Below are 23,847 nucleotides of genomic sequence, written 5' to 3'. Positions count from 1 at the left end.
TGAATCAATTGGCATGCATGCTAATTACATACCATGACATTAATGATTGATATGAAATTGGGTCAATATGGCCCCAAGACATTTTTCTTAAAAAACTTTATTAAAATACCCAACCATTTTATTGATGAAAGCTATGAGACCCAAACTAGGGATTTTTTATGTTTGTCTTGAAACACACATTGGTGTATGCTTTTCCTTTTCATTTGAATTTAGTTTCCATACTCTAAGAATGGATAGAACTTCATGTCCTCAAACTTGGCTTGTTCTTTTAGTATTTTGATGTATTTTTTGTTCTTTACCTTACCAACATGACTTTGGTTTTTAATTAGAGCTTTTATTATACTATTTTGTATCTCTAATGACAATGATTTTATGACATTTTCATTCATCAATGATACCATCTAAAGGAATTTTCATTCATTCCTTTAAGTTTTAAAATGTATCCACCGAGTTATGCCATGTCTAACTAATAATCTTTTTAGAAAAATAAAAATTGAAAAAAATTGTGTATAAAGAAAACGACTTTAGAAATTATTAATTTTTTCTATCCAACCTACTTCATACACTCTTAATTCTTTGAAATTTTTAACATTTTCTATCCAAACTACTTCATACTTACTTATTAAGAAAAAAACAACAACAATAAATTATCCAACACTTTGTTTTTTGTTTTCTTTTTTAATTTAATACTTTCTCAACTATCTTGTAATGAACTCTCCTACATATTTCTTCTTTAAAAAAATCAATTGTATATCACATCTACCTATGTAAAATAAATATCATCTTAAAATAAGTAACCACTATTGAAATAACTATATTATTCAAGATTAAAATCCCTTCTAAACCATATATGCTTCTATATCAACGCACTAAAGTCATACACTATATTTAACACCTTGTTTACCATCCAACATAAAACTTAACCGCTTTCACCGCAAAATGAAAGTTTCTTAAAGATTGAGAATTCAAGTTATTTAAAACTTAATATATTTTAGGAATTCATGGTTGGTAGATGTGTCTATTTTAGAATAGATATTTTATAATTTGAATTTAATTATCAATAATTATTAAGTGGATGGTAAAGATTTTTTATTCACAAATCTAAATTGAATAAATTTTTTTTATTTGAACAAGTATCATATAAAATGAGTTCTAGTTTTTTTAAACATATAGCATTGATAAACTATAATCTTGGACCATAAAATTGTAATAAAACTTATTTATAAATTAAGAATATTTATGAATATATATATATATATATATATATATATATATATATATATATATATAACTCAAAATAGTAATAATAAAATCAGCTATAAGTCTTAAAACTTATTTGATTACATGTAAAATAACTAGTATAGATCCATCTTAAGTACAAATCTAACATAACCAAATTTCTTCACGTGTAAACTTCTTTGAGAGTGCAAAATACAATGTGTAATTTTTCATTACTTAAGTAGTGCTTTTGAATGCTATATAGAGTACTTAACGTAAACTTGTGAGTCTAGGTTTACCTAAAAAAGACCAAATTGTAAAACACTCACACAACTTGAAATATTTTAACCATAAAAACCTTTATATATATATACAATTTTTTTAAAATAATATATTATATATATCTAGTTTACATTAAAATATTTTACATAGTTGATTTTTTTGTTATTAATATATTTTGAAGTATACATCAATATTTGTTGGTATTAAAATATTTTATTGATAACTTTCATTGAATATTTTTATTATATACAATGTTAAATATTTTTTTAACATTTTTGTTTGCTTTTAATTACTTTACATGAAATTATATTACATCATATGGAGATTTGACATATTCATTTTTTTTAATTGAGCATGGACATACTTACACATTTCCCATACCAGGTTGTAGAATGAGTCTCTCCTGTCAATAGATTCAATTTTATTTTCATTGTTTACACAATAAGGATTCAACTTTATTTGATACCAATAAGACCAAAATAATGATTTTCTCTAATAAAAGGAAGATTTCTCTAATAAGTTTACACTATAAGGATTCAACTTTATTAGATACCAATAAGACTAAAATAATGATTTTCTCTAATCAAAGGAAGATTTCTCTAATAAAAGAAAGCAGCGCCAACATACATTCTTCTTTGAGGGTAACATTCTTGAAGAAGTAAAGGAGTACAAGAAATTCGGGATTGATTTCAACAAGTTTAATTGGGAGCACTACAAAAAGAAGAGGATTTTAGGAGGGTGGAAAACATTATATGCTCTCCAAAATAGGTATAGAGAGGCATTGTTATGGGATTGGAAAACAATAAAAGTGCTTATTTGGACTTGGTTTTTCCAGTGATGTTATATGGGTGTGAATTATGGGCTAGCTGTATCGTAATCTCAAACAAAATGGAAACAAACTGAGAAGATCCAAAAAATTGCTAAGCTGGATCTGTTTCTTCAACTTGTCCTGAAGATGAACCACAATGGTTGGTTCGAAACCTGCGGACAAATGGTTTCTCATGTGATTTTGGCCGAAAAATCTCTGGCAAGATCCAAAAATGCTTGATCATTAGCAAATTCAAAATAAAATAAAAAAATTCATTCCTTACGAGATAATGTTGAATGAAACATGAGCACCTCCCATCGAAACAAAAAAAGAATTGAGATGGCTTAAAGTTATCTTCAACAAAGGCATGAGTGAAAAAAAATTCATGGATAAGACAAAACAAAAAATGGATGCAAAAAATGAATATTAACTCAATGTATGTCCAACAAATAGCAAGGAGTTAAAGGATTTGGATATGGAGAAGATTTGTAAGCATATATGGGGAAATGAGTTGGGTAGAGAGAAGAAGTACTATGTTGAAGAATTGAACACCACTTGTGATCTGCAACAAAACAATACATTTGAGCTGGCATTATGTGGAAAGAACAAGTTCTTATTGCTCAATTAAAAACTAACTCACATCAACTTCTGCCTGACAGGAGATGATGGAAAATGATGGAAAATACCTAAAGAAGCAAGAACAGTTGTGTACTTTTTGCAATTCTGAAACAATGGAATCAAAAAAACATTTGATTTTGGAATATGATGCTCTAAGAAACAACACTTATACCAATATGCTAGCATCTATTTCTTGACATTATCTTTGAGTTAGAAAACTATTAGAAAATTAAGCTAACTCAATTAATTTGACTATACATTGAATTACAAAAAGCAAAAATTAAAAATACTCGTACTTCCATAAACTATTTTTGATCTTATAAACATTAAAATATCATTATAAATATATTTTTCCAATTATAAAAAATTCCAAGTTAATTATAATCCTACACAATATAATGAAGAAATATCGAATAATTTTATATATACCCTATATTTGCTTTTCTCAACCACCATGTGGAGACAATTTCTCGTTGTTTTCAAATTAAAACAAAATAATTACCATAGTCACCATTTAAGTTTATTTTTTATTAATATTAGTCAAACTTCACCATAATTGAGGAAAGACAATAATTTGATTTAATTGGGTTTTCAAATATTTTTTTTGCCTAGAGTGAGTTTTAGAAAATGGTTTAAAATTGCTTAGAAAATGGTTTAAAATTGCTTATATTGGATCGTTGAGGGTTTTCAAATAAATTTTTGCTGGGTGAGTTTTAGAATTTTGTTTATTTTTATTAATATTAGTCAAACTTCACCATAATTGAGAAAAGACAATACTTGGATTTAATTGGGTTTTCAAATATTTTTTTTCCCTAAAGTGAGTTTTAGAAAATGGTTTAAAATTGCTTATATTGGATCGGTTGAGAGATAGTTTTAATAGTTTAAAATATTCAAGTATTTAATTGAAGTGAAAGTCTATTCTCTTCAGCCTTCCTCAACAAATTATTAAAATATCAATATGGCTCAAAAATTATTAAAATAACATAATTTTTAATAGTGATGATTTTTTTATAATAGACCACCCTTACTATCCACACTAGAAATTTAACTCTAAATTATAATATTTCACTGTTGTTAATAAATAAAATAATTAAAGTCTGACCATTGATATTTTGAATTGGTCATTAATAAAGTAAAATGTCATTATAATCGAGTAATAACAATTATATTGTGAGAAGAGGGCGGCGGCATAACTTGCCCTGTAAGTCATCGACATACGACTGAATGAAAGTTCATTTGGCCTTCACTTGTAGGAAAAATAATTCTGTTAACTAACTATCATCAACTTCAACGCGGATTATATGTATTTGTGCTCTGCGAGACCAGACCAAAGGGCGGAGCTGTAACAATGGTGACTGGGTTGGGATATGTGTGCCCACTTCCTGACTACGTTGAGTTTTGTCTGAGACTCACAACGGCGCTGGTTGCTTTGATTGTGGCATGGAGTTTCTTTGTCAGGGTAAATCATAGGAAATATGCTTTATATTCTGGGAGGCCTTCCGCACCAAGCACTGGCAGCACTGTCTCTGAAATTCGGGCCCTCATGTCTCTCTACTTTGGCTCCACACTCGTCTTAGTCATCTCTTCTCCTGAGATGGCAAGGGAGTTTATGAAGACTCATGATCTGCTTTTTGCGAGCAGACCTCCATCAATTGCAGGTAATTAATTGTTGTATAATTATTCGCCGTTCGGACGTCGGCTCTGCTCCATATGGCCCTTACTGGAGGCAAATGCGTAAGGTCTGTGTTTTACAAATGCTAAGCTCCAAAAGATTGGATTATTTTCGCTTTATAAGAGGAGGAAGTCTCTGCTATGATTCGCTCTGTTACTATTAATTCAGACCGTCCGGTAAACATTGGCCAAACTGTGTGGACCGTTACCAACGATATAATTTGCAGAATGACTTTCGGCAGAAAGTATTCTGACCATGACTTCATTGGCAATAGAGGAGTCAAGGCAATGATCAAGGAAACCATTCTGCTACTGGGTGATTTTAATATCGGAGATTACATACCATACTTTGGCCTGGATGGATTTGCAAGGCCTCAACCGCCGCCTCAAAAGCATCCACAACACTCAAGACAAGTTGCTAGAGAAAAAAATAGAAGAACACATTGCGCAGAATGACCCAATGTCCCGCGAGATCTGGTAGATGTTTTACTTGCAGCGTCTGCAGATAAAGATATGGAGTTACAAATTACACGAGACAATATAAAGGCCGTCCTCTATGTATGTAAAAGATTATTAAATCTACACTGCAATTTTCTTTTAAATACTAAATGTTTCTAAAAACCTCTTAACCATCCGTAATTTTAAATCTGAAAACCTATTCCAATAATATGATGTTGTATTGATATCATGATGATGGTGACAGGATATGTTGGCCGCTGGCACGGACACATCGTCTGCAGGGATAGAGTGGGCAATGTCCGAATTGTTGAGGAACCCAATAGTGCTCAACAAGCTTCAGGACGAGCTGCAACGTGTTGTTGGATTGGAGCGCATGGTGCGTGAATCTGATCTCCCTCGCCTCCCTTGTTTACAAGCTGTGGTGAAACTCTTAGACTCCACCCACCAGGGCCGCTTGCCATTCCCCACAATTCTATAGACGCCTGCAAAGTGCTGGGCTATGAAATCCCCCAAAACACCCAAGTTTTGGTGAATCTTTGGGCAATCGGAAGGAACCCAAAGTCATGGGAGGATCCGGAGCGGTTCGTACCGGAGAGATTCATGCATGGTGACTGCCTGGATGAAAAAATTAAGAACTTCGAGTGGATGCCATTCGGAGCAGGAAGGAGACGATGCCCGGGAGAGCTGCTGGGAACGCTTCTTGTCGAATTTGCAGTGGCGCAGCTAGTGCACTGCTTCAACTGGAGGCTTCTTGATGAGATGATTGGGCAGGAATTGGGTATGCCTAAAAAGTTTACTGGACTCACGGTACCGAGGGCACATGAACTCAGGGCTGTTCCGACTTCTCGCTTTGCGTTGGTATTTTAATAAAAGCATAGCTCATATATCTGTCAAAAATAAAATAGTTTCTGGTAAATTTTCAGTTGGTCGGTTTTCCTGCTTGCTCCGGAATTACCACTGTTACGTTTTTATTGAGAAATCTTTGCCACGGATTTTAAAGCATGAAATGTTGGTATTTGACTATATATATATACTGACACACTTCGTCAGATACCTACTTTCGTCAGATACCTACTTTTTATTCTTCGGCGAATGAAGGCATGAAAAGTTCCGTGAGAGAACTAACGTAAGTTTGTAAATATTGGTTTACTACTGTTAAAAGACATTCTTTTGGGAAAGACCAAATTAGTATTTGATATGTAGATATATTTCTATTTACTAATTTGTTAAAAGACCTTCTTTTGGGAAAGACCAACTTAATATTTGATATATAGATATATTTCTATTTACTAATTTCATAATGTTGATGTGATGACCATGAAATTATAAATGGAAAACAATGCTAAAGAGGCTCAGCAAAGTTGTTACCTGCGAAAGAGGAAATGGGAAACGATGCTAAAGAGGTTCACACAAGGTTGTTACCTGTTGAAGTTCTTCTTTAGAAATAAAACTTTCAAAAAGAAAGTGAAGGGTAATGATGACTGTAAGAAGAGAGAAGACTGAAATTTTGAAAGATCACTGTTGTTATTAAAGGATTTCAGAGCTGGTTGTCCAATGGAGTCCATTTGAAGCGGGATTTCAGAGCTGGTTGTCCAATGGAGTCCATTTGAAGCTTGAATGTTTACATTATGGAATTTTAACTAATTCTGGCAGGGGTCAAATGATCATTGAAAGATCAGCTTAAACTGATCACTATTCTAAAATTATTTTCGATGTAAAGAAGGGGGAGAAACAGTACTAAGATTGATCTAGTTGGTTGGAAGGAATGTTGCATTCCCAATGATTTTGTGGATTAACAAATAAGTGAACACGAACAAAGAAAACAAATAAGTGCTATTTAATTTCATTTTTTGTATTGACTACTCAACAGGTTTGTAGTTAATTAATGAGCAATTGTGATAGTTTTTGGTAAAGAGAGGGAGACTCTTTGTTTTTCTTTCCTTAAAAAAGAGAACGCAATGATTATGGTTGCCTTATATAACATTGGATGTAATAAGGGTTTTTTTACTTTTATTTTCTTTTTAAGCAAAGGCCTAGGGTTATTCCCCAATCCAAGTCAAATGAGTCAACAACTTGGGTACAGCCTCTATTTACTCATAAAGTAAACAAGAATAGGTTATAATCTGTGAAATTTAAAACAAAATTGTGTGCTCATAAATAACTATATATGACTCTGAATCTTGTAGAGGATTAGTATCAAACTAACTGAATAAAAATCCAAAAATATTAAGATTGCACTATAATATCTACATCATGGTTATCTAAGTTATTTTGCATACTATTATAATTTGTAGACTAAACAATCTTGAAGATATAAATCCAAAAGTAGCATATGCTTCTTTAGTGATTACTTTACCTACAAACGAATAATTAAATTTCATAACAGAAAAGAAATCTTTTGAAACGGTGATAACTAGGAAAGGAAATTTAGTAAACTGTAAATATTCTAGAACTCTAACAATTCCAACTCATACCCATTTCCCTATAATAGGGAAAATAATGGCAAGCACAAATAGTGAGGTCTCTAACAATTCCAACTCATACCCATTTTGCTATACTAGGGAAATAATGGCAAGCACAAATAGTGAGGTCTCTAACAATTCCAACTCATACCCATTTTGCTATAATAGGGAAAATAATGGCAAGCACAAATAGTGAGGTGTACAGAGGTACTGCCACTAACGATGATAAATTCAAAAGGAAATGAATATATATATTTCAACAAATGTTCTTAAATATGTGGTCTCTTATAATACAATTATAACAAAAAGTATAGCCAAATTTCTAAGTACAAAAACCTGAGCTAGGGTATTCAATTTTTCTTTCACTTTTGTAACCTAAAAACTTGAACAGAACGCTAAGGTTATAATTACCCTTAATGTCACGGTATCACATTAACTCAAAACAAATACAGGGTCAGCTTCCCGAATAGGAGTACTCAAGACCTCTGCTTGTGAACCCTAGGGTTCCAACACCATTGTAAATCTCAAAGGAAACTAATTGTATTTTAGATAAGACAAGAACCCATCACGTCGAGAGTGGCCTGGAAATCCTTTGCTAGGTAAAGGGTTTGATTGCACCTGTAAATGAAAAAAGGGAAGTAGACTATCAAAGAGAGAATCTGGAGCTAAGAGCATAGGTCGAAGATGAACCTCGTAAATGTAACATCAAGTCAATACCGTAAGGTCCACACTGAGAGAAGCTCAAAATTAGAATAATCACCTATGTATAGTCCCTTGGGAAAAATAATGAAAAAAATATAAATGTGTTTACCTAAGAAACCATCGACTACTATTCATATTCTAGACTTGTCAATTTACAAAGGTTAGAATCTTGTGAATCAAATACCCAAAAAGAATGCAAAGAATGAAAACCATGTTAATGAATATCTAAGAAAATTTTCCTACCTTTCCAGATGCATTGGGCTGCAAGTGAGTAAAGAATCCGAACCCCCATAAGGCTGGTAAAACTCTGGTCCATTCTAAAAAAAAATTTGGCAGTGACGGACGAGCAAATTAACAAGCAAACAACACAATTTTTTTTACAAGAGACACCTCTGGCCTGCAAAGAAAACACAGACAATAAGCCCATACCTGGTAGGAGGTGTAGAGCCATCGAGAGTTTTTGTTGTTGTTGGTGGAATTTCTCAAAGATTTCAAAGTGGGATGTGCAGGAGGTCAGAGGAGGAATGAGCACCAAAACGTCCGGAAGGGGCAGGTAGTTACCCTGTAACTACTATCTTATTATCCCAACGTCCAATCAACCCTAACAATCCTTATCCATGGATCTCATCCCACTTCCTTACGTGAGGATCAAATCATCAAGTGGCGTGGATCGATTCAGACTCTCAAAAGTTCGCCTGAATTGACATTCGATAACCAAAGTTTGATGGCTAGAGCAGAATATAAGGTGGAGAAACTTTTTAATAAAATATACCATAGTCAACCTGAATCATAAACCATTCTTAATTAATTCAATGGGTGAGCACAATATTAAGTGTTTTGCACAATCCTCAACCAAGTATAATAGCTCATATTCCGACATAAAAAAATAGAACAATAATAATAATTATCAACTACGATGAGAACATCAACCAACCATCTCTAAAGTGTATAGTACTGAATTCATATTATACCATAAATTAATAAAAATGTTTGGTAGTGTGTTAAAGTACTTAGCTATGTTACATAAGACCAATTGGGTCTATGATACCTTAAAAGGTAAGTGATTAACTATGTCTCTTTAATATTTTATTTCTATGATAAAAAATGAGGGAAAGAAGCACTCCAAGATCACTACAGTTTTTCTCACTTATCAAGCCATGAAGGTTGCAGTTGTGGAAAATGAGAATGAATGTGAGTAAGAGCCGAGAAATATAATAGAAAGTGTTTTTCATCTTCAACCTTCTTTGTATCACAAAAGTGTCCCAGGGTGTTTTGGGAATAGATCAAGGTCCAATTCTACTTTGAAGCTCATGAGAATTAGTTCTAATCTTTACAATGTTCATTTTCTTCTTAGTACTGGTCAAGGCAGAGAGGTAATTATGGTTATCAGGGGTAGGATTGATCTCTTCATTGTAATACCTTAATTTCCTTTTCCTCTCTAACTCCTTATCATCCTACAATTTATCATTAAATTTGGAGGTAATAGTATTTTTAATACTTTCCTTATTCCCTCATATTATATCTTCCTTTATCCCCCAAGGGTCGAGCCAAGACTGGGCATCCTTATGCCATCCTTGCTTGATATGGAGGTGGGACTTTTGGCTAGAGTTGGAAGCAATTTTTGGAAACAGGTGAAAGCATGAAGATGGGTAACACTTTTGGGTCAAATGTGGCAATGAAATTTCAAGTTTTTCCTCTTTTATCGAATTTCACCCATCAAACTTCATATAAGAATTATGAGTTTTGATTCAATGTAAAAAAATAATATGTGGAGAAGTATGCTTGTGTCTTAATGATATTTTTTTCAAAATAATTTAGTGTCATATAATCTCTCAATTTTCCATTAAATGCAATATATGTCCTTGCAATTTTTTGCAAAACTTAAGAGGGATGTGTGTATTCATGTAGCATAAATTAGTCTAAAAAGTGTAATTAATATATATATGATCTGCGTGGAGAGAACTAAGTTTTTCATATTAATTTTTTTTTATGCAAAATTATATCTTTTATTATTTTTCGAAGTTGGTGAAGTAATATATCAATTCAATTTTCGAGACACATGTGTTCACGTAAGATTTTTTCACTCTTTAAATAAATTTAAAAACCAAGAGTCCCATTTTGAAGAGAACTCATAAGCAAAAATAGTGGTATTTTTTGAAATTTTTCCGTTAGTTATATTTTATGTTATTGATTATTTATTCAGCCCCTTTGAAACTGTCCAAAAAAATGTCAAGTGTTATGTTTAAAAGAAATTAGAAGAAAAATATCATATGAATTTGGAAGTGTCAAATTCATATGCCATTAGATAGAGGATTCTTTCACGAATCCAATGTGATCAACTCTACTACTTATGGATAATTTTTGCCCTAAATCTGATAAGGTACAAAATGGGGTTGTAGAGAAATCTACAAAAGAGGTGTTGAAACTATAATTTTTAGGACTTCAAAAGCTTGATTTAGTGTTTAATGCTCGATCGAGCACTTTAATTAAAAACTAAAATTGCTTGATCAAGTGGCATACATGGTTAACCAACAGCTCAATTGAGCTTGGACATTGACAAGTATGATTATGAAATTGTTTATAAGAAAATAATTCATCTCAGATGAATCTATTGAAGATTTTCATGATCATTTCATTCACTTTTGTTATGAGTTTCCTAAGGATCATATAGAATGGAATTTTATGAAAGATAATTTTGAGTATCTTATTCAGATTTCTTTGAATCTGTTTAAATATGAATCTTTTGAAAGTCTCCCAATTTCTTGGTTATGAAGCTCTCGAATCTGCGAAAGGAGAAATTATTGTTCCATGTGACTCTTCATCTTATTCTCTTTCTTTGTTCAATAAAACAGCTCCATGCACACAAGTTGAAGTTAGACAATTTGAAAGTCAATCTGTTGATTTTCCACGATCTTCTCCCACTCCACATATTCAAAATTTGAATGCAAGTTCTAATCAATCTGATTTAATGAGTGATACCATTTATTCTCATTCTCCATCGTTTATTTCTTTTGATCCTCGTGATCTTGAGTCGTCACATTAATCTGCTATAAAAGAAATTCGGATTCTCAAGCGGATCAAGTTCAAGATAGAGTCAGCAATGACCAAGAAACTTTAGATATCTTTCATAATGATTATGTTTGGGATTATAATTTTGGACAAGACTCTGTGATGAAATATAACCTCCCATATAATCCTGTAAATCCTCCCTCGCCTCTCGCCCGTTACACTGACATATTCCATGAGCTTATCGCAACTGTTGCATCCTTCAGCTAGTCCATTTTTTAGAATGTCAATTTTGATTCTAGTCAGGAATGGTGCAATGTTAGATTTACAACAAAGTCGAGTGAGGAAAAATCCTCTCTTCATGATCTATATCATCCTTTATTTTCTCAATCTAAAGAAGCAGAGAATGAAATCTTTGGTTTTCAATCCACCCCTCTCTATGATTCATCAAATCATGAGGATTCCTCTATTTTTGAAAAAAAATATTTCCATGATCCTGTTCTCATTATGACTAGATGTCGCATGATTGTCGTTGTTGTCAATTGGTTCGATGGGTGGTGGTAGTGGAATGATTCGTTGAATTGAAAGATAGTGGTAGTGACAAGGGAAATTACATATATCTTTGCATGTAGGCTTTTTGTTGGTACTGAGATAGGTTAATGGGAGTATCAATGAAAGAATTTAAATATAAGGCTAGAGGGAGAGCATAACACAATTTGCAAGTGGGAGTTTGTAGTGGAAGATATGGCGCCAGTTAGATTTGAACCACGGTCAAGTGGTGAATTTAAGAAGATACCCTAATATAAAAGTGGCTTCCAAATATGAATACAATGGGATGGTTACCGTTTCTCAAGAAGTTCGATGGGTGTGATTTGAAAGTCGCATAGGTATTTGCTGAAAATTTTGACGGTAAGAGAGAAACATCAGGTCTTTAGTATTTAATGTTTCTGATAAATTTATGGTTGAGGTATCCTATCTTCCCCTCGAGGGGGAGAATTGGTTCAAAAAGGGAGAATTTCATATGAATGCATGGTGGAGGTTCATGACAGATCCTAATCACAGGGTTCATTAGAGACACGAGATTCATTAGAAATGTTTGATAGAGAAGGGGAGAAGCTTGTTGTTGATACTAGAAAATTTTCTAACCTATGAAGGTCGGTTCTTAAGTGTACTGCTTTTCCATATCCGACTCTTGCTACATTTTGAATCAGGTCAGACTTTGAACCTTCCTTATTTTCTTCTTAGAAACTTGACAAGAATGTCAAATGGAGTTAGAAGCAGTCCTATTAATAGGAGGGAGAAGCGACTATATCATGTTGGACTAATCAAGATATTAGATTATGAGGAATTAAGTCAACGAGGGCTTGAATGGGACCAATTTTTAGTACAAATTAAGGTCGTGGCTTAAGATAGCATGTCAATTTAGAATAACAGTCTTTAGGAGGGTTTGTTATGTAGGTGTGTAAACATGTTGCCAAAAGAAAACAGAGTAAACCCTTGGAGGGGTATGAGAATGTAAGGGTTAAGCCATCTTTTGCGTCCATGGTTGGTACTAGAAGAATGACTAGAGAAAGGGCTCATGAAGAGATTTCCCCTTCATCCCTAGAAAATAAAGATGCTCCAACTGAAAACATTCTTATGACAAAATTAGAATATGATCAAGACCCTATGTGAGAAATAAAGGTTGTAAGTCACAGTCCTCAGGTGTCAAATTGGGATGGTGAAATCCCTATGGAATCTATTATGGAAATAGATGCTTGCACTATGGTCTAGGAAAGTACTGATAAGGAAGGAAAGAAAATTAAAATCAATGCTAAGGAGTTGCGAGTAGATGACGAGCCTGAAAGGATTGTTGGAGGAGCCACGATAGAACTAGGAAATAATCATGAGAATGTGCCAATTGAAGATTCAGAAGATCTGGTTCCTCTTAAAACCTTTCTTAAACAAAATAAATATGCAAAGAGAATTTCCTTTTTTCATAATGAATTGAGGGAAACCGAAGCATTGAACCAGTATATTCAAACTCATAATTCAACTTTGAAAAAAATTGTGGCTAGATTGAATGTGGAGATAGGAGAACTCAAGAAAAATAATAAATAGTTTGAGGATGATTTGAACATTTTCAAGGAGAAGAACAGACAATTGAAAGAAGAACTAAGCACGTGGAAGGATAAGGGTAATAGAGTAAGGAAAAGGAAGAAGGAAACCCAAGTCTTAGATATGGTGATCAACATCAAGGTTAACAAGTGATTGAAGGGGTTCCAAGATTTTTTTTTTTCATAGGTTGGCAATTTTGTGTGAGGACACACAAGGAGATAGGGTTGGGGGAGTGTTGGGTGTTGAAAATGTCGTATTTTTCAACCTTACCCATCTCTTTTTTACTTGATTTTGGCCTTAACCTATGGTGCTTATCCTTCATTTTGATGTATTTTTGAAGAGAAGTATCACAAACAAAATATTTTACAAAGCTAGGTGGGAATATTTATGTTTAATGTTAGATTGATTCAATTTGTGTGATTTTCTGAACTTTTGTGATCAATATAATCCTCCAACCCTAATTTACGTAGCACCTATACCTAGGAGGTTTCCTTTACTATGGTTTTCAGTCAACGTTTTAGGGTGTGAGTTGGAAGTCAAGTTGTTCGATGAGATCTAGAAACATCACTTGTTTTCCTCCATCAATGGTAATAGTCAGAGGAAGCAGGGATGAAGACTCTAATGGTCGAGTTTTACAAATAGATCTAGTTTCTATTGTCTAAGTCTAGGTTATTTGGTTTCATGTTGAAAAAAGTTGGATCTCTAATCCAATTTTTTCTAATATGAGTTAGCTAATAGTGCCTCTTTGATATTTAGAAATATGTATAAATTGTATAACTCGGCTTTGAGCCAAAATAGTGAGAACAAGGAGATGTTGTTGGAAATTCTCTCTCCTTAATTGGGAAAACTTATGATGTAAATATTGTTTGAATTAATACAACCTCTATGCCACCATTTTATTTAATTTGTGAGTTATATTTTTATACATGATTAATGTTTCATCTATGTAAGTTATATCTTTAATTCGGGTGTGAGAGTTGGTCTGGTTAAGGCCCACTAGCCTAGCTCCACAACCCATTGTATATCATTTGTAAATTTATTTTGTTTGTGCGTTGTGATTGAATAATTACTGTGATTTTGATTTTAAACATGGTTTGGATTTGTTTATTAATCCTTTGGTCTTGCATTGCTTTCATATTGAGGATTTTTATTCCATGTTTGCAATAGCATTGTCAATCTACAAGTTGGAACTTGAATATTTATTTTCCTAGTAAAATGCGCAATCATTTCCTTTTGAATAGTTGGATAGGTTCTAGATCTGTTATGTCTTTTCACAAGGGCTTTGATTTCAACTTAAATCTATTATATCTAGTTCTATTTTGATAGTTATTCATCGATTTGGGTGTTTTATCTTGCAAATTCCCCTCTCTATTAATGATCTCAAACTAAATGCTTATTTGGGTTGATTACTTAATGTCTTAGATGTTCCATTACAGAAATGATTGGTTCTTTTATCGATGACTTGAGATACCTTGGGCTAAGGTTGATTGGTTGTGACATGCCTAACCTTGTTGCATGAACTGTTGTGAATTAATAACTACTATGAGTCTTGATGATTTGTTCATATCATTGATCTATGATATATTGTTATGCTCCTGACCTGTGAGAAATTCCAAAATACCATAAATGCGAAGAAATATAGCGCAAAACACGGAATAAAATGAGAAAAACAACAATTATTTTATTATTCAGTAATAGATTCAATGTTCACGTGCCTATTCGAGGGGGAAACCTCCAGTAGAGTAGAGCTTGATTACAATAAGGCTCGATGATCTTTCCTTTACTAACTAAAAATATTTATATCTAAATGAAATCCAAAACCCTAACTACTAGTTGTCCCTTACATAACACGGGTTAACCACTTTATTTGTTAACTATGACTCGTTCACAACTAATTATGGTCCTTTTTCTTTAATGCAAGTCAACTGTTGTGTGTGGAGCATGATTGTTCAGAGGTCTTTGTTTCAGTCGGATGTATACCCCGGGAATTTTTGTACACCCCTCCACGCGGGGGGGTGCGGGGGGGACTTGTCCCCCCGCGGGGGTCCGGGGGGCCCATCCCCCCCGGCTGGGGGGTCCGGGGGCCAGCGGTCCCCCGGCGGGGGCTCGGGGGCAGTGCCCCCGAAGCCAAAAATAAATGTAAAATTGCCTTGTAAAAGTATAGTAATTTCTAGTCAATCTGGGCCGTTCATTAGGCAGATGATCTGACGGTAGAACTTATGTTTAGTTTAGGGTTTTTTGCCCTAGAAGGCAACCCCTCTCTTTGTATGAGGGCATTGTATTTGAGGCTGTGTGATAGATGTGTATTCTATGAGCGAGAAACAAAGAGGTGAGACTGTGAGAGAAAACAGAGGATATTACAACGGATTTGTTGTAGGTTGTGTCTCTTCATTTTGCTGGATAATAGAAAGGAAGGACTGCCTGTTCGGGGTGGACGTAGCCCAAACTGGGTGAACCACGTATATCTGTGTCTCTCTTGTTTTGTGCGTTTTCTCTGTTTATATTTCTGCAATATTTTATGTGTTCCATTGCTCAGTTATATATAATTTTCTAACATCAACCAATTACAATTATTAATGCAGGGTTTAATTACTCTCTAACTAACTATGACTATGAATCGGCCCATTGGGATTATTACATAAATAAAGGGGTTAGGGTTGGACCCTAACATGCCCTCCCCCATCAAAAGTAGCCTTGTCCTCATGGCTAAAGCTGCAGAAACTACTGAAGAATAGTGGTTGGTTCCCATGTCACATCTTCTCGAGAGGTGTCTTTCCACTTGACGAGGACTTCCTTGATTGTAGCCAAATTGATCCTTCCTCATCCAATTCAGTTAGACTTGTTTGAATTCTCCAATTGTTCCCCACCACATTCTTAAGGCATGATGTATGGAAGACTGGATGGATTTTTGAAGTTAGTGGCATGGCCATTTTGTAGGCGACCGCTCCAATGCGTTTAAGTATCTGATAAGGTCTATAGAATTTTGGTGCTAGTTTCTAGCAACCCTTTTCTTTTAGAGATGTTTTCTTATATAGTTTCAGTCACATGAACACCTGATCCCCTTCTTGAAATGTGCGCTCAGAATGATGTTGGTCTACCTGTTGCTTCAGTCAATTATGAGCTTGATGTAGATTATCTTTGAGATGAGCTATTATGGCGGCATGGTTCTGTAGGAGTTGATCAGCTATCTGCACCTTAGAACATCCAAGGATATAAGAAATAGGTGAAGGTGGGAGTTGGACATACATTGCCTTGTATGGAGTCATCTTGGTGGCTTCATGATAGTTAGTATTATACCACCATTCAGCTAAAGGTAGCCACTATACCCATTGATGCTTCTTTTTTGAAGTGAAGCACCTTAGATATGTCTCCAAACATTTTTTGAATACTTCTGTTTGACCATCGGTTTGGGGATGATATGCGGTACTTAGTTGGAGTTGCGTGCCTTGTAGCTTAAAAAGTTCTTGCCAAAATTTGTTGGTGAAAGTGGGGTTGCAATCAGACACAAGGGAAGTCGGCATGCCATGCAGTTTGAAGATTTCGTCCATGAAATATTGAGCCACCAAAGAGGGGATAAATGGGTGGGGTCGAGCGCAAAAATGAGCATATTTAGAAATTTTGTCCACAACCACCATGATGACAGATTTGTTGCCCTACTTTGGGAGACTAGTGATGAAATCCATTGAAACATTTGTCCGGACAGAGGCAAGTAGTGGCAATGGTTATAAGGTTCCCGGTAACTTGATTGTTTCTCATTTGTTTCATTGACACACATCACATTCAACTACAAAAGTAAGAATGTCATTTTTCATGCTAATACAAAAGAAAGAACGACAAGAACAAGCATAAGTCTTCTGAAAACCTGAATGCCCTGCAGTTGGAGATGAGTGCAACTCTTCCAAAATGTGGGTTTTGAGGGTAGATGCCATAAATATAACTACTCGATCCTTGTAGCAAAGAATATCATCCTTCCAAGACTATTCAACTAAAGAATTAGGATCTTCTCTCAAGTTATTAATAATTTGGGAGAGAGGGGGGTGTGTGAACCATTCCTTGTGGGCCTCTTTAATCCAATCTGGTATGGGAAGAGAGATTGAAAGCAGGGTGCTTTCATCCTCAAATTAGTGCGATAAAGCATCAGCTACTACATTTTCATTCCCTTTCTTGTAAATTATCTCATAATCATATCCTAACATTTTGGCTAGCCATTTATTTTGTTGTGGAGATGATAGACGTTTCTCCAAAAAATATTTTAGGCTTCGATGGTCTATGCAGATTTGGAAACGTCGCCTCAACAAGTATGGTCGCCATTTGTCTACTGCATGTAATATGGCCATCATTTCTTTCTCATATGTAGATTGACCCAGATGTTTCCACTCAATTGTTGGCTAGTGAAGGTTAATGGTCGACCCTCCTACATTAATACAACACCAATACTAGTACTGGAAGCATCACATTCAATCACAAAAGATTTAGTGAATTCTAGTAGGACCAATACGAGAGTGGAGCACATGGCCTGTTTGAAAGCCACGAATGCCTGCTGAGCTGCATCAGTCTAGAGAAATGAATTTTTCTTGAGAATATTAGTGAGGGGTCTATAAATGCGACCATAATTGCGGAAAAAATTACAATAGTAGCCAGTGAGACCCAAGAATCCCCTCAAACTCTACAAGGTTTTTGGTTGGGGTCAATCTTTCGTTTCCTGTATCTTTTTTGGATCAAACCTCACTCCTTCACGACCCAAAATGTGTCCCAAACAGTTGACTTCTTCCATGCCAAAAGAGCACTTGGACAATTTGACAAATAATTTATGATTTTGAAGTAGGTGAAAGATCAGGTTTACATGTTAAAGATGTTTGTCCCAGGTTATGTTGTAGATGAGAATTTCATCAAAGAAGACAAAGAAATATTTTCGAGATATGGTTTCAGTAGGTGGTTCATGAGTATTTGAAAAGTAGATGGAGCATTACAGAGACAAAATGGCATGACTAAGAATTCATAATGACCTTCATGAGTTCAAAAGGTAGTCTTGGGAATGTCTACTTCCTTCATGCGTATTTGGTGATAGCCAGAGCAAAGATCTAGCTTGGTAAAGAATTGAGCACCATGTATTTCACCAAGAAGATCATCAACAACTGGAATAGGAAATTTTTCTTTGACAGTGAGCTTGTTAAGGGCCCAAAAGTTCGGACACATGCACCATTCTCATCTTTCTTTAGCACCATGACCACTGGTGATGAATGAGGACTGATGAGGGGACAAATGACACTGGCTTCGAGGAGTTCCTTGATGATTTTTCCAATTTCATTCTTTTGGGCAGAAGGATATTAGTATGGGTGCACATTAGGTGGTTGGGTCCCCCGGACCAAAGGGATGTTATGATCATGTTCACCCCTAGAGGTGGAACCTCTTCAGGTTTGTCAAATACCTTTTGGTGGCATCCTACGACCAGTTGCATATCAGAATGAATATGAGGAGTAGTGGATTCAATGGCCTGGATGGCATTAAATTGGGTGATGACTCCTTGATGTCCCTTTTTCAAAAGATTGTCCATTCGATGCGAGATGATGATAGTAGGAGCACCTGCCTGGAGTCCACATAATGTATGAATGTGGTCATTCTGCTTAAATCTCATATATAAATCCTAAAAATCCATTGTGATCGGGCCTCGTGTGCGAAGCCATTCAGCACCCAAGACAATGTCACAACCACCCATTTCAATAGAAAATATGTGGGTCTTTAGGTGGTAATCTCCCATCTGAAGTTTAATATTTTCACAGTGGCCTTCACATTTCATGGTCCCCCCATCGGCGATAAGGACTTGGAAATTAGAGACTTCCCACACAGAACAATGAATAGCTTCAATGACTCACTTATGGATAAAGTTATGAGTGTTGCCACTATCAATCAATAGCACTACTGGTCGATGTTTAAGAAAGCCTTGGATTTTGAGAGTTTGAGCCAAAGAAATGCCCGCCAAATCATGTAGTGAGATAATTGGCTCATCTGGCATAACTATGAGATCATTGTCAGGTTGGGTTACCTCAACTTCATCCTTAGGCCCCCCAAGAGGTGGGGCTTCCTCAGATGATTTGTTATTAGTAGCATAAATTTGAAATAATTTTGTTCCTTGCATTTATGCCCCGAGGAGTATTTGTCATCAAAGTAGTAACACAATCCTTATTTTCTTCTTTCATTTATTTATGCTGGAGACACCTTTTTAACCTTAAGTTTTTGGGTAGGGCCTTGAGAATGGGTGGGCCGCCACTTGGATATGAAATTTGGACGAGTAGACTAGGTAGCTAAGGCGAGTTCCACCTCAACGGAATTTTTACGGGCATCCATCAACATAGTTGGGTGGTGCATCCGAACATGGGCTTGGATGGCTTCTTTGAGACCAATAATGAAACACTCCAAGTAAAAGTCATCTCCTAGACAGTCAATTCTGACGACCAATGTCTCAAAGGCTGCAATGTAGTCTTTTACTGTGCATGTCTGTCGAAGCTTAGTCAGACAGCCCAAAAATTAGATTCCTTATCAAAGCGGTCACATAGGGCTTTTGAGAACATGTGCCAAGTTATGTTTCTGGGATAAAATTTCTAATGCCACTGCCACCATTGCCATCTCTCTTGGTCCAAGTAAAGGGCTCCCACACATAGTTTAGATTGATCTTCACGTATATCATTAAGGGAAAAATATTTTTCCTTTTGTCCTTCCCATACTGCAGGATTAAAGCCATCAAATTTGTACATGTCAATATTGGGTGGCTGAGGGTGGGAATGTTGGTGATTTCCATGTAAGTGAATGTGATAGCTAGATTCTCCTTCAATGTGTTCATCAACACTATACTCCTCCCGATGAGACCTCTGCATCATGTTAGTGAAACGTGAAAGCTATGAATTAGTTTGGTCCATATTTCCTTGGAACTCATCCAAATTTTTTTCAAGGCTCTCGACCCTCTCATAGGCCATAACTTGAGATCAGGTACTTACCATACGCAAATCTCGGTCAATTACTTAAGATTAGTCTTCTTGGAAAGAGGGCGAGCTCAGGAATCTATTGGTGGGGGTCACTTGAGGTCACTTCGAAAAATTTTGGGACTATTGGAAAAATGAGGGTGACAAGTGAATGGTACCACTAAAATCAGCTCGTCGTCTTGAAGATTATGGGTTAAGTCTCTTGCAAGCATCCCAGGATGGTATCAAACTTTAGCAATGCCTCCCACTTAAGCATCACCCTAACTTCATAACATCTTCCTCTGCGTTGTTGATGTCTTACATGTCGTCCAGCAACTACTATGTTGTTGCTACAACTGTACTGTCGCTGACACTACCACTATCAACACTACATCTGTACTACAACTCTTTCTGAAATTCTGCATCCTTGTTACTGTCACTGCCAACTGCCCCTACACTACAAACTGATGTTCCTACTTCATCAACAATGGAAAAACATCCCAAATTTTTGAACAAGTGTTCAACATAGATGCATCTCGATGTTGAAGATATGATTGTTGCTAGTCCCACGTTGTCCCTCTGAAGCCACTACGTTGTTGTTGCTACTGCACTGTGCCTCCCTGTACTACGTTTCTCAGACTTGGCATTCTGGCCACTGCATTTGTCGCTCCAACACTCCTCTACACCAACTAACATTGATCTGTCTTGCTACTTTTGATATGGGCTTCTGTAGTGAGGAAGTGATCTGAGAGGTGGGCTTGTCAAGGATCTTTCCCATTTGTAGCTCTTTCGAACTACAACTCTAAATCAACCTACTCCTAGAGGTATCTCAGATGTCATGGAAAACTACTCCTCCTCAATCTTCGTGTGTGTAGCCTTCGAATCATGCTGCTCATCTCAGAATTAACTCAAATGATCAAAGACATGCAGTCTAGTCAAGTAAAACTAATAGCAAATCATGCCTAAGAAATGACTTCCATGGGAAATAGGTTACAAGCAATGGAAGTTGCTCAATATAATCAAAGGATTAACTTTCAGAACATGGTGGATACCATAAAAGACGAACATGTTGAGGAGCTAAGTTCCATAAAATAAAATCTTAAGAAATAAATGAATTATATTCAATAAGATCATAATAGAGTGATAAAGGATAAGGAATCTAATCAAATATCTCTTTAGAAAGGGTTATTAGCTAGAGAAGAAAAGCATACTGAGGAGCTGAAAATCATGGAAACTAATCATTCTAATCAGATGATCACCATGCAAGACCATTTGATCACCATGGAGGAAAATCATGCTAAGGAAATTAGTGTTATTAAGCATCATCATTACAATTAAATGAAATCCATTGAGGATACACTGGAGAGCGTGATTAACGCCATCGAGGTTGAACATGTACAACAAATGAAAATTATGGAATTAGTACATGTTGATGAAATAAATACCATAATAATTGAACAGGTCACTCTTCAAAGTAAGCTACAAATGTTGCAAAAGTCACAACTCCAGCCGAGACCAAAGGATGAACCTCCCAGCCCACCCAAACAGCCTTCATATTATTATGGATAATTCATTGATTCCATTAAGAAATGGTGAAACAAGGATGATCCACGCGAGAAGGAAACTAAAGGAAATCAAATCATTGGTTGCAACACCGATCCAACAGCTTTGAGAGAACAGTGTCATGAAAATAAGGAAGAGCAGGGGAAAAAAATCAGTGGCATTCCAAAATTCCAGATGAACATTATCTGAATCATATAGAAAGTTGCATGTAAATTGTGTCAACATCAACATGGAATCCTACCGAGAGAAAGCATAAAAGGAAAAAGAGAAAAAGGAAAACGTTTGTTGCATCTAATGATCAGGACCATCTTGATTTTTGGATAAGACAGAGTCTTAACATTGTCAGAATTCAACATGGCACATCCAAGAAGAAACCAACAGAGTTGCCGAAAAATAGGAAAATGCTTAGTATGCACCATGTTGATGAAATATGATGCCATAGGGAATTTTTTTGTATAGTATCTCTCACCCTATTACCTTTTTATTTCATGTCTTTAGATAGTTTATTTCACGCATTTATATTATCTCTTTTAAATATTTTAGTTTGTTATAGTAGATTTCTTATTCCAATGACATTTTCTATATATGCATGATGATTTCCATGTTGAATGGGTAACTATTTGATGTACTTTTGTTTCCTTAGATGCAAGATTCTGGGTTTCTCACGTTACTTCTTGGAAGGAATGTGTCCCCATATGGAGCTAGATGTTGCACTCAAATTATCAAAGTTCGAGGGAAGCGGAAGTGCCAACTTCTTTCAAAAAGGATCAGATCACATATTAGCATTCCATGTATCATATTCATCCCATTCTACAAGTTATATATTGTAAATGATCTTAGTAAAACCTTGAGTCTATGTATCAACCTAGGTAAGCCTATAATTTGATGATGAATTCCATCCTAGGATGTTTTTTAACCTCATTGATTATCTATGTTTTTCGACACAGCTAATGAGAGGAGTTTTGTCCCTCCAGCTTAAACCCCAAAGATAGGGTGAAATTTATTGTCGAATTATTAGGTGAGTCCTAGTGTTTTAGTCGAGTCTGATGTAAAAAATTTGGGACCGCCAGAAAATTGAAGCTGATAAGTGAATGGTACCACTACGATCAGCTTGTTTTCCTAAAGCTTATGGGCTAAGCCTCTTGCAAGCATCCTGGGATGGTCTCAAACTCGTATTTTTTTTTACTCTTAAAGGATTTTTACTCCCCACTGATTAATACTACAGTGGCTGAATTCCAGAAAACTTGATAATGTCTAATGTCCTGTGAAAATAGGGCCCGAAATGTAGTAGCAACAAGCCTCACTGCACAAAGAGTTTAATTGGCACTGTGAAACCCCAACTGCTGAATGTGAGTTGCACAGTGGTGGCAGAACCCGGACTGTTGGATCTAATTTGTACGACAGTGGAAAAACCCCAACTGTTGGATCTGATTTTCACTGCGGTGGAAGAACCCCAGCTACTAGATCTGATCTAGAAGATAAGGTAGTGGGCGATCTTCAGATAGTAGAGGGAAATATGGTCACAAAGGAGTGCCAGGTGCTACAAATCGCAATAGACACAGAGATCCAACAATACTACTTGACCAAATATTTTAAGGTGTTAACTAAAGAGGATCAACCCTACCCTTAGCCATACTACCCGACTAGCCTATCGTATGCACAAGTAATCTCCCCGAGTGTTGTTCTTAGTGTACTGTAGCAGCAAGATGGATGACGACTTATCTGAGGCTAGGTTTCAGGTGAGCCTTGGGGGCTTCTGATATATCCAAGGGTATGTGGAAGTGCAGTCTGTGCACGATTCTGTCTAATGTGCTACTACTCAAAGGGGTACCCACAGGGGTTACAAGGGAGTCCAACAAGCGTGACCACATCTTGTAGTTCTTTCGTGCATGCCTCCCCAAATCCACAAGTTTATGCGCTCAACAACAGATCTCGTGGTTTAAAGATGTTGGAACATGTCTCTAGCCTAAAAATATTTCTACAAAAATTGGAGGTATAACAGACC

At 35.6% G+C, this 23,847-nt stretch overlaps 1 protein-coding gene across 1 annotated transcript; it reads left to right on the top strand.

The window, feature by feature from the left end:
* The first annotated feature begins 4,274 nt into the window (after positions 1–4,274).
* On the top strand, positions 4,275–5,923 carry LOC149214469 (cytochrome P450 71AU50-like). Its single transcript, XM_089389403.1, has 5 exons — positions 4,275–4,584; positions 4,767–4,913; positions 5,094–5,155; positions 5,301–5,463; positions 5,505–5,923. Exons 1-5 carry the CDS (start codon positions 4,275–4,277, stop codon positions 5,921–5,923), a joined length of 1,101 nt encoding a protein of 366 aa, XP_089245529.1.
* The last annotated feature ends 17,924 nt before the right edge of the window (positions 5,924–23,847 follow it).

This window comes from Pinus tabuliformis, chromosome 1_1, assembly GCF_031772625.1.
Source record: "Pinus tabuliformis cultivar Carrire ecotype Pingquan chromosome 1_1, CPIR1, whole genome shotgun sequence".
Classification (NCBI taxonomy): Eukaryota; Viridiplantae; Streptophyta; class Pinopsida; order Pinales; family Pinaceae; genus Pinus; species Pinus tabuliformis.
The sequence above is the reverse complement of the archived record's forward strand: the minus strand, read 5'-3'. Positions and strand labels throughout refer to the sequence as shown.